Raw genomic sequence first — 12,279 nt, 5'->3', positions numbered from 1 at the left:
TTGATCCTCCGGAGGGTGAGTTGAATACAATCTACTTATCGCTGTGTCAGACAATATTATCACTAGGAAATATCAGGCAGATACCACCCTGTACAACACCTTGTCTGTTTGAATATTTATCTCTGTCGGAATGTGCGATATAAGGAAAAGACATATATAGACACTCATTGCACCTTATTTCCAAGCCTGTAACTGTTACAGACATTTACTTGGATATAATTCAATTATCTGGAGTTATGCACTTTATTGTGGAATCATAAAAGTTACTCCAGTCATTCCATATAAGACCAGCCCAGCTATCATAGACTATTGTATCTAGATACTAGTTACTATAATTGGTGGTATTTTATGTATTGGCTATATTTAATATCTACACAGTGCAATATTCATGTGATTTTATTTGTGGCTATTTTAAGGGGTGGTTTCACAAGACACCTATTTATGTATGCTATTTTATACATATTAAATAAATAATTATCCCAATATCTATAGACTTCTGAGCTCCAACATATTATTATTTTATTTTCCTTGAATGTTATTTTAGGTCTGCATGATAGTTTTTTTTTTCAGTTTTTTTAATGAAATTTTAGGAATCTACTTGCTAGTAGAGTTAATATATCTATTATATCATTTTTTTCTATGCTTCATTCATGAGCGATATTACTGTATTCATTACTGTTGTAATTTTATCCCTTTTACAAGGGCCCTGTGATTGGGTTTAATTTTTAAATTGTCAAGTGTCAAGCTCATCTTGATAAAGAGCTTGACATGTGATTGGTGTTTAACAAGTTTGGAATTAGCTTTAAAACAGTTAACACAAATGGCTAATTGGTAATAAGCCTAATTAAGTTATACTAGAGCACCCCCCGATGGATGTGGTAACAGAATATTAACAGGATGTGAAATGCATTATGGGTGATATAGCGACAAATAGCCATTTCTATATGTACACGCCCAGTCTACATTCATTGGGGAATTCCAATTTAGGGGGCTTATCTAACTGATTAGAAAGTCTGTTTAAACACACACACACACACAAAGACTGTGCTTCGCTCTCTAGAGGGGTCCACCATTTTAATAGATTATCTATCACTCTGAGTCCTGCATTAAACAAAGGAAGGGGTCTAACAAGATGGGAGCCATGGTGAGACCAGAGTAGACCAGGATCAAGCCAATTTGAACACATGGTCACCGAACAATGGCTACCCATGACAATGCGTTGATGGACCATCCAAGAGAAGAGATGATGGACCATTCCTAAGAGAAGAAAGCTTATTCTCACATGAACGGGGTTGTATGGATTATATTTGTCTGAAATTCAGCAAATCATAGTTTTTGATAATTTTTATCATTTGTATATTTCATAATTAATTATTTTTATGACCATATTTCATAATTGATTTATGCCATTAAAATTACAATAGCGTACAGCAGGAGGAAGGGGACCAAATTAGGTTTTTCAGATTTCTCAAGACCTGGCGGCAAGCAGCAGCAGTAAGGGTGAAGTAGGATTAGAGGGACTAGTAGTGGGCAGAGTAGAGCAGGAGGAAGTGGACTGGTTAAAAAGTAGCCAGCCGAAAGCACAAGATTTAAAAATGTAGAAGGTTTAAAAAAATGAGTTTTTTCTAATTATTTAAGGCCTGACTGGAAGTAGCAGCAGCAAGGGTGAAGTCTGAGGGAATAGTAGTAGCCAGCTGACAGCAGAAGGTTGAAAAAGTGAAGTTTTTTAAAAATAAATTTTGCACTGCATGCGCTGTGCTAAACACCGACAATTGCATCGAAATTTTGCACCACATGATTGTGCACAGCAGGGATTAGTGGTAACTGTAGCCAGTGGACAGCAGAAGTTTTAAAAATCTAGGTCTTTCAAATTTTTCTCTGCATGCATTGTGCTGCAGTGTTCTTCTACTCAATACCCTATCCAACAATTCCATTACCAGACATATTTTTTTAGGTTAGTTTGATCTTTTTGGGGCGATTTTTCACACACCGACTAGCCAACTTAAGATTTCAGCATTGTGAACTGCTTTGTTATTTTACAGCCATGTTGGTATAAGGCAAGTTTGATTAAACCACGAATATGAACGTACAGTCACGTTACAAGGCTAATGCGTGTTGGATGTACACGTTTGTAATTACGCTGCTATGGCACAACCAAATAGATATAATGCATGTTTGATAAGACCAAGGAGACACATGTTAAGTGGCTTTACCAGGATAATACGTGTTCGATGGACACGCTTTTAATTGCACTGCTGTCACAACTAGGTAGATATGTGTGTTTGATAAAACCAATCAGATACCCGTTAAGTGGCTTTTACGTAATGACTACACAATCTGTTAATTGTGCTGTTATGTAATCAGTAGGAATACTTTATGGGTTATTAATCCTAGAAAATGTAAGAAAAGGCACTATGCTGCATTTATGTTGCTTTAAATGTGCATTTTTATCATACAGGTCAGCCACAGTTCAGTAGCTGTTCAGTTTTTATGTATGCGTATTGAAACTGGCTTGCTGGGATTTGTAGTCCATGATGGAATTCTGTAGCAACAGGTAGAAGGTCCCAATAAGATCAGCCCACAGATCAAGGCTGTGAAGGATCACTTTGCTGTGGATTTTTGTATAGCCCCTTTAGGATTTGTGCTAAGCATGTGGAAGTTATAGATAAGGCTTTTGGAATTCTGTCTCTCTCTATGACTACAGCCAGTGTAACACAGCAAGCCCTTAAAGCTGTGTAAAAGTCCCTTGCTGTCTCCTATTGGACTTTGAAGCTGATTAACAGATAAAACAGAAAAGCATATGATAACCTGGGTTATCATGCGATATGCTGGTCTCCCTGATGTCATTTCCCTGCCCCTGATTTTCATGCATTCTCTAGGTGCTAAAACACCATGTGATTTTAAGTTTTTTCCCCCGGTTCATAGGAGCTGAACCAGGAAAACTTCAGAAGTTTGACAAGCCAAGCAAAGCACAAAATTTGGTTCAAATCCAGGTTCACCTGGCTCTAATAATATGCTTATTTTACTATCTTTGTTTGAGTTTTTTTTCCCCTCCTTCTGAACGTGTCTCAAGGAATTAGCCTTGATTTTATGTTTAAAAACACATTCTTTTCTACCACAGGAAGGAGAGGAGTTGGTGTCATAGAAACGTGTTCTAAGATGATTAGTTGTTAAACTAATTAAAGTATATTTGTGTGTTTCTTTGTGTAATAGGCATAGAAATGTCCTTGGTGAACAAAGGAGCTAGTCTTTGTCTATCTACTATGGTACTGCATACCAGCTAGCCAAAAAAGGAACTATACTCTTGCCATATCTATATCCTTTTAATTATATACCTCTAAAATTCAGTGCTATACAGTATATTTGATATTTGATAACTTTTGAATTTAAATCTCGTACAAGTGTTTCATCCAGTGGTTCTTATAGGATACTTTCCTGAGGAAATTTCCTATATTATTATTGGATATGCCTGATCTCAAGTAGACATGTTCAATAGATAGCATACTCTACAAATTGTACTTGCCAAAATCAACTTGGGATGTTGCTCTTCTTACATACCTTCACTAAGAAATAGCTAACTTCCTTTGTATGGGTCCAAGTAGCACTGATATATTTTGGTAATGTATAAAATTGCTTTGTAAGTCCAAAAAAAACCAAAAAACTAAGACAGCCGGCACTAAAAAGTGAACCGTAAAAATGTTGTATATTGATAATGAACTCAAAACGACACTTGCGGGGACCAGGTGTGTGTCTAAACGCGGAGGTGCTAATGTTATAGAAAAAAAGTTTATAACATGCAAAAAGTATAAAAATTATCGTTGCACTCACCACGGACACGGATGAAGATTTTCAAAATCAGAATCTTTTATTATCACATCACGGAATGCTGTACATCCAAAGTCAAGGAGAAGGAAGGGAGAGAGACAGACATCAGCTCCGAAGAGCTGACAGGAAGTGACGAATCGTTTCCCAGTGAATACTGCTTGTTCACGCTAGTCTTGGAGAGACCGACCCCGACTTATATATGCGGAGCCGGTTACTCACTGGAAGTGCGCCCGGACTTGTGGAAGTGTTCGTGCAGAAGTATGAGTAAAGTTTTTTGCATAGCTATGTGTACGTGCAAGGTAAAAAAATGGACATGGGAACACGGTCTCCAATGCAAATGACTGACAGCTGGTGCTACGGGATTATGTGACAATCAGAGAAATACCGAGCTTGAGTAATTGCTGTATGCATATTACTATTATTATTATATATTGCGCTGTCAAAAGGTACATTCACGTGAGGAGGTTGATCTCACTAGAAAGAAATTCACTTTCTAGTGAGATCAACCTCCTCCTGCGTGACCTGAGGAAGTGCCGGGATCAGCATTAAATAGCTATCGTCCCACACGCTCGCTCCTGGTGCTCCGCCAGAACATGTGTTCAACCGCTACCTGAATAAAGAAACCTGCTGTGAACGAAGTACCGTGAGTGCACTTGTGTTTCCTTCTCTTGCTTTGTCCAAATTTATTTTGGTTTTGTTTTATTTTACTACTTTAAAAAAATATAACTACATGCACCAAAATTAGTTTGTTTAATACGGGGCTATATGAGGGCTCATTTTTTGCGCCGTGATCTGTAGTTTTTATCGGTACCATTTTTGTTGTGATGGAACTTTTTGATTGCTTTTTATAAAAAATTTTACGGTATATGAAGTGACCAAAAATGCACCATTTGATATTTTTCTTACGTGTACGCCATCCACTATGCAGTTTAGCTAACCCTATATTTTAATAGTTCGGACATCTATGCACACGGCGATACTACATATAATTATTTTTATCACATTATTTTATTTTAAAAATGGGAAAAAAGGGGGTGGATTCAAACTTTTATTAGGAAGGGGTTAATTTACTTTTAATTTACTGGTAACACATAATGTAATGTACTGAACTGGCTTAATGTAGAGATGGGACAAGGTAAATTAAGTGATATAAATGTAAGCAAATCCCCAGGGCCGGATGGACTACACCCAAGAGTTCTTAGAGAGGTAAGTTCAGTAATATCTGTACCCCTGTTCATGATATTTAGAGATTCTCTGGTGTCTGGTATTGTGCCAAGGGACTGGCGCAAGGCGAATGTGGTGCCAATCTTCAAAAAGGGCTCTAGGTCTTCCCCAGGAAACTATAGACCGGTAAGCTTAACGTGCATTGTGGGTAAATTGTTTGAAGGACTTATAAGGGATAACATACAGGAATACATAGGGGATAATTGTATTATAAGTGATAACCAGCATGGGTTTACTAAGGATAGAAGTTGTCAAACCAATCTAATTTGCTTTTATGAAGAGGTGAGTAGAAGCCTTGACAGAGGAATGGCTGTGGATATAGTGTTTCTGGTGTTTCTGGATTTTGCTAAAGCGTTTGATACTGTCCCTCATAGACGTCTGACAGGTAAGTTAAGGTCTTTGGGTTTGGAAATTTTAGTTTGTAACTGGATTGAACACTGGCTCATGGATCGTACCCAGAGAGTGGTGGTCAATGATTCGTACTCTGATTGGTCCCCGGTTATTAGTGGTGTACCCCAAGGTTCAGTACTGGGACCGCTGTTGTTTAATTTATTTATCAATGATATAGAGGATGGTATTAACAGCTCTGTTTCTATCTTTGCAGATGACACCAAGCTTTGTAGCACAGTACAGTCTATAGAGGATGTGCATAAGTTACAAGATGACTTGGATAGACTAAGTGTCTGGGCATCCACTTGGCAAATGAGGTTCAATGTGGATAAATGTAAAGTTATGCATCTGGGTACTAATAACCTGCATGCATTGTATGTCTTAGGGGGGATTAACCCCTTAAGGACCGGGGTTTTTTCCGTTTTTGCATTTTCGTTTTTTGCTCCTTGCCTTTAAAAAATCATAACTCTTTCAAATTTACACCTAAAAATCCATATGATGGCTTATTTTTTGCGCCACCAATTCTACTTTGTAATGACGTCATTCATTTTGCCCAAAAATCTATGGTGAAGCGAAAAAAAATCATTGTGCGACAAAATTGAAAAAAAAAACGCTGTTTTGTAACTTTTGGGGGCTTCCGTTTCTACGTAGTACATTTTTCGGTAAAAATGACACCTGATATGTATTCTGTAGGTCCATACGATTAAAATGATACCCTACTTATATAGGTTTGATTTTGTCGGACTTCTGGAAAAAATCATAACTACATGCAGGAAAATTAATACGTTTAAAATTGTCATCTTCTGACCCCTATAACTTTTTTATTTTTCCGTGTATGGGGTGGTATGAGGGCTAATTTTTTGCGCCGTGATCTGAAGTTTTTAACGGTACCATTTTTGCATTGATAGGACTTACTGATCACTTTTTATTCATTTTTAAATGATATAAAAAGTGACCAAAAATGCACTATTTTGGACTTTGGAATTTTTTTGCGCGCACGCCATTGACCGAGCGGTTTAATTAATTATATATTTTTATAATTCGGACATTTCCGCACGCGGTGATACCACATATGTTTATTTTTATTTTTATTTACACTGTGTTTTTTTTTTATTGGAAAAGGGGGGTGATTCAAACTTTTAATAGGGGAGGAGTTAAATGATCTTTATTCACTTTTTTTTTCAACTTTTTTTTTGCAGTGTTATAGGTCACATAGGGACCTATAACACTGCACACACTGATCTTCTATGTTGATCACTGGTTTCTCATAAGAAACCAGTGATCAACGATTCTGCCGCATGACTGCTCATGCCTGGATCTCAGGCACTGAGCAGTCATTCGGCGATCGGACAGCGAGGAGGCAGGTAGGGGCCCTCCCGCTGTCCTGTCAGCTGTTCGGGATGCCGCGATTAGCCGCGGCTATCCCGAACAGCTCGACTGAGCTAGTCGGGAACTTTCACTTTCCCTTTTAGCCGCGCGGCTCAGCTCTGAGCGCGCGGCTAAAGGGTTAATAGCGCGCGGTGCCGCGATCGGCGCTGCGCGCTATTAGAGGCGGGTCCCGGCTTCACTATGACGCCGGGCCCGCCGTGATATGACGCGGGGTTACTGTGTAACCCCGCATTATATCAGGAGAGCAGGACCAAGGGCGTACCTGTACGCCCTTGGTCCTTAAGGGGTTAAACTGGCAGAGTCACTGGTAGAGAAGGATCTGGGTGTACTTGTAGATCACAGACTACAGAATAGCATGCAATGTCAGGCTGCTGCTTCCAAAGCCGGCAGGATATTGTCATGTATCAAAAGAGGCATGGACTCAAGGGACAGGGACATAATACTCCCCCTTTATAAATCATTGGTACGGCCTTACCTGGAATATGCTGTTCAGTTTTGGGCACCTGTCCATAAAAGGGACACTGCGGAGTTGGAAAGGGTGCAGAGACGCGCGACTAAACTAATATGGGGCATGGAGCATCTTAGCTATGAGGAGCGATTAAAGGAGTTACAATTGTTTAGTCTTGAGAAGAGACGTTTAAGGGGGGATATGATAAACGTATATAAGTATATTAATGGCCCATACAAAAAATATGGAGAAAAACTGTTCCAGGTTAAACCCCCCCAAAGGACGAGGGGGCACTCCCTCCGTCTGGAGAAGAAAAAGTTTAGTCTCAAGGGGCGACACGCCTTCTTTACCGTGAGGACTGTGAATTTATGGAACGGTCTACCTCAGGAACTGGTCACAGCAGGAACAATTAACAGCTTTAAAACAGGATTAGATACATTCCTGGAACAAAATAACATTAATGCTTATGAAGAAATATAAAATCTCATCCCTTCCCCAATATCGCGCCACACCCCTACCCCTTAATTCCCTGGTTGAACTTGATGGACAAATGTCTTTTTTCGACCGTACTAACTATGTAACTATGTAATAACTTTAAAAAAAAATTTATTAATTTTTTAGTCCCCATAGGGGACTATACCATGCAATCTTTTGATTGCATATACTGATCAATGCAATGCCATATCAGCTTGTAAAAATGCTTTAAACCCTGGTAACGAGACCAGGACGTACAGGTACACCCTGTGTCCTTAAGAACCATAACGCCAGGGCGTACCTGTACGCCCTGCATCCTTAAGTGGTTAAGATTAATATTACCAATGTTATGTATTGTCTTTTATGCATGTTCAGTGCCACTAGACGGCTCTATAACTGAGAAGTTCTGATATAGCATAGCAATATCAGTTATTTTAATCCATGTTGTCACATATGTAGACAATACCAATGTTGACGCATTATATTACTTATAATTAGGTAAAAAGGCTTAACCAAAGTATTGTTAGATTGGATAAAGCATTCTCACTCAAGAGAAAATATTCGGTAGTTTTAAATGCCTACGATTTGATCATATATATGTATATATATATATATATATATATATATATATATATATATATGTATATATGTAGTTTCTGTGTCCATATATATGTAATTTGAATGGCAATAAGTGTAGGTTTTAAATATAACTTGATTGCTATTGTGATAATGTGAGATATTTTGGTATGGCATTCATTTTTATTGCTGCATATTTTGTTCTGCACTGAACTTCATCATATATTTTTTATACTACAATAAACTATATTTTTCCATAAAACCCTGTTCTATGTTTTTACTTATTGCAAAGACATAGATTACTCTATAAAAATTATAAAAAAGGAATACATTTTTATGTCAGGCCCAAATCGTATGAATTGTACTATTTTCTATATTTTTTTTAGCAATTCATAAGGGTGACATACTTTGTTGATATTTTTCCTATTCCATGATTGGGTTTTGAATTATTCTGACACCACATGGATCAGAACAGCTGCAAAGTTTACCAGCAGAGTTGTAGCCACAGCATGCTTATTATGTTGTACATTTGTGATTGATTTAACCTTTTTCTGCGCATAGGGATGAGATCCTTGGTGAATCTGCATTCTGAAACAAAAGCCTTATGCAACACGTGCTGTTTTTGCTGATTATGTGTGACAGATCTGCCATAAAAAAATTCATACACATGTGAAATCATTAAAATAAGGTGTATTCAGTCCAAGTGCCTAGGACAGTCTTGGGGTGAGTATATTTTTTTTTTTTTTATTTCGTTTAATTTGTCCACCCTTTTCTTGCTTATGTACAATTTTTAGAAAAAACTTAACATCCTCATTAACACCAAAGACAATTTAAATTCTTTCTTTACTTTTATTAAAATCTTATCAAACAGAAATTGAACATAAACAATGGTACTCAAACAAATATACTCAAACAGTTTTTGGTGAAAAATAGCTGTTTGTTACATCTCTATGGCTTACTACTATATATTTAATACAAATTTTTTTTAGCTGTTCTGTCATTATGAATAAATAAATATTAAATCTGTCATAAAGAAACCAATTCTGACCACAGGTAGATACTGAAGGAAAATGTTATGTTAAAACAAAAAAACATGATAAGTAATAAATATGTTTCTTACCTGGAAACTGAAAGATGGTTGGCATTAATCTGAAGAATGGGCTTGATTGAGTGAGAAAAGTCAGCAGAAAATAACCTACTATACTCATCATAAATGCTAGTACTGACACCAGAGTCCAGTAGGAGATTTCCAAAGTGATCTGTAGATTGTAAGAAAATGATCATAAGATTAAAGGCAAATAAACTTCTGTACTATACTGTTTAAGGGTATGTTCACACGCACAGGATCCTGCGCAGATTTGATGCGCAGGATTTGTAACTGAAGATTAGAAACTGTGCTCAGTCATTTAGTTTACATTGAAATCTGCAGCAGAAAATCCTGTGCATCAAATCCTGCACATCAAATCAGCGTATGTGTGAAGGGTACCTTGCTTGGATATTTAAAATGAACAGAAACAAGTCTGTTATGTGCAATTAATAACTTCAACGGTTTAATTCCTAAGAAAAGTACAGGACTTGGAACAATGAAGATCGAGGGGGAGATTTATCAAAACCTGTGTAGAGGAAGAATGGAAGAGACCTCCTTCCACCACGAGCTGAACGGCCAGTCAAAGGAGAGCGCCTTACTGCACCCATAATCTCTACTGCGATCAAGATCACAAGATCACAGATCTTCCTGTTTTACTGTGTTGTTATGTGAGTAGAACTGCTGTCTTCTCGGCCCTAAGCAATGTTTCATATTTTCAACTCACAGAGTTGAGAATATGAAACGGATCATGTGACATTGCTTTCCCAGCTGCCGTCCCCTCCTATACCTCGCGCACCAACAAAGTTGCATCTCCACTGAGTTCCGCCCACTGATCCTGTGCTCTGTCTTCTCCCTGCACAGTCTGTGTTGTGTGCCATGCTTTGGCACACAACACAGCTCAGGACTCTGTATAGCAGATACCCACACATAGGACCTCCTCCTCGTGTGCCATTAGTTTTACCTTCATTGTGCCACAGACTTTTCAGTGTAATCTAGGACTGTAACTATTGGTTATTTGTAAAAATCAATTAGTCAATTATCCAATTATTGGTACGGTTAATCGGATAAAAATTCAAAATGACAATAAAAAGTTTTCTTTTAGGATTTTACATAAAAAAATGTAGAGTAGGCATATAAATAAGAATAAAAAAGTCCCATGAACAGAAAAACTTAGCATTACAGTGTAAAAAAGTTAGCATGTCCACATTCTCCGGTCTATGTTGCCTGCTGCAGACAAAAGGCATTCTGATGGTGTGGACGTACTTGGTATACACAAGTAGGAGCTTGCTTGTTTAGTCAAAGTAGGATATATTTTCTCTTTATTCTTCCACCAACTCAAAGGATTGCCATTCTTGTTGAGAGGCTTCTCAGCAAACTAAGACTGGACTTCATTCCTTATTAGTGTGTTAAAGGACAACTGCAGTGGTAAACATTTATATATGCCCATGCCCGGGCCTCAAAAATAAACAAAATAAACTTATACATACCTTCCTATGAGCCCCCATTGGTCCGGCACAGGCCTCACGGTCCAGCAGTGCCGGCGTCATTCCACTTCCTGGGGACGGGGACACCGCAGAGCCGTCGGCGTATCACCGGCCATGGCGATGTCCCGCCCCGGCCTGTAATAGGCTGAGCCGACTGTCATGTAAGAAGCCGGCCAGAGCTCCTTACATGACAGTGGGCTCAGCCTATCACAGGCAGGGGCGGGACATCGCCACGGCCGGTGATACGCCGCCGGCACTGCCAGACCGTGAGGCCTGTGCTGGACTAACGGGGGCTCGTAGGAAGGTATGTATAAGTTTATTTTTGAGGCCCTGGCACGGGCATATATAAATGTTTAACACTGCAGTTGTCCTTTAACCTCTAAAGGACCCATGACGTAACGTTAAGTCCCGACACCGTGGGTCTTAAAGGGTACCTCTCATCAAAAAAACGTTTCATATATTATAGATTAATGTATGCAGAATAAATTCACAATTGCATGTTATTAAAAAATATGCTTCTTTCTATTTAATTTTCCACTTTGAAGAAATGACCACTAGGGGTCTCCCTACCAGTCCTGGCAGCAAGCATTTCAGACTCACGCTGGAGTCCTAAACACTACGAGCTGCCAGTCTGCTTTGTTCACAAAGGAGAACACTCAGAGCTGCCAGCCTGCTTTGTTCACAGCCTGTTTGGCTGTGAACAAAGCAGGCTGGCAGCTGAGTGTTTAGGACTCCAGCATGAGTCAGAAATGCTTGCTGCCAGGACTGATCGGGAAAAATACAATAGAAAGGAGCACATTTTTCATTAACATGCTATTGGAAAGTTATTCAACATTCATTAATCTAAAATATATCAAAAGTTTATTTGATGAGAGGTACCCTTTAAGGACCAAGGACGCACAGTTAAGTCATGGGCAGTTCTGGTCCCCGCCGTGTGCCAGGCGGGGATCGGACCGTGATGCCTGCTGAAATCATTCAGCAGGAATCCCGTGCAAATGCCCCCATGTCGGTGATCGCCGCAAATCGCATGTGAATTCAAACATGCGATTTGCGGCTATTCCGGCGATGCGGGTCACGTGTGACCCGCTGACCTGGAGATACAAGGTGATCGGGGGTGTATGATACACCCCCTATCACCCACTGTATCTATGGGGAGGTGGCGATTTCGCCACCCCCCTAGGATCGTTGCTATTGGCTGGACGATCGTCCAGCCAATAGCAGCCGGCAGGGGAGGAGTTAACAGCATCCGCCTGCAGCTCCCGCGGCTGGCATAGTTCAGTCAGCGGTTAGAGCTGCTGGAGGAAGCCGGGGACCCCACCTCTGCCGAGATCGGAGCCCCCAGAGAAGAAAAGAAGCCCCCCATAGATTAGGGAAAGCATACA

General features: G+C 39.3%; 1 protein-coding gene across 1 annotated transcript in view; it reads right to left on the bottom strand.

Moving 5' to 3' along the window:
• The window catches only part of ATP8B3 (ATPase phospholipid transporting 8B3), a 1,029,241-nt gene that overhangs the window by 72,871 nt on the left and 944,091 nt on the right, over positions 1-12,279 (bottom strand). The window contains exon 28 of the mRNA XM_056572418.1: positions 9,447-9,585. Within this exon, the coding sequence (XP_056428393.1) occupies positions 9,447-9,585 (139 nt within the window). The remainder of the gene's footprint in view (positions 1-9,446; positions 9,586-12,279) is intronic.

Source organism: Hyla sarda, chromosome 1 (assembly GCF_029499605.1).
Source record: "Hyla sarda isolate aHylSar1 chromosome 1, aHylSar1.hap1, whole genome shotgun sequence".
NCBI lineage: Eukaryota > Metazoa > Chordata > Amphibia > Anura > Hylidae > Hyla > Hyla sarda.
This window is presented reverse-complemented; position numbering and strand designations above follow the sequence as displayed.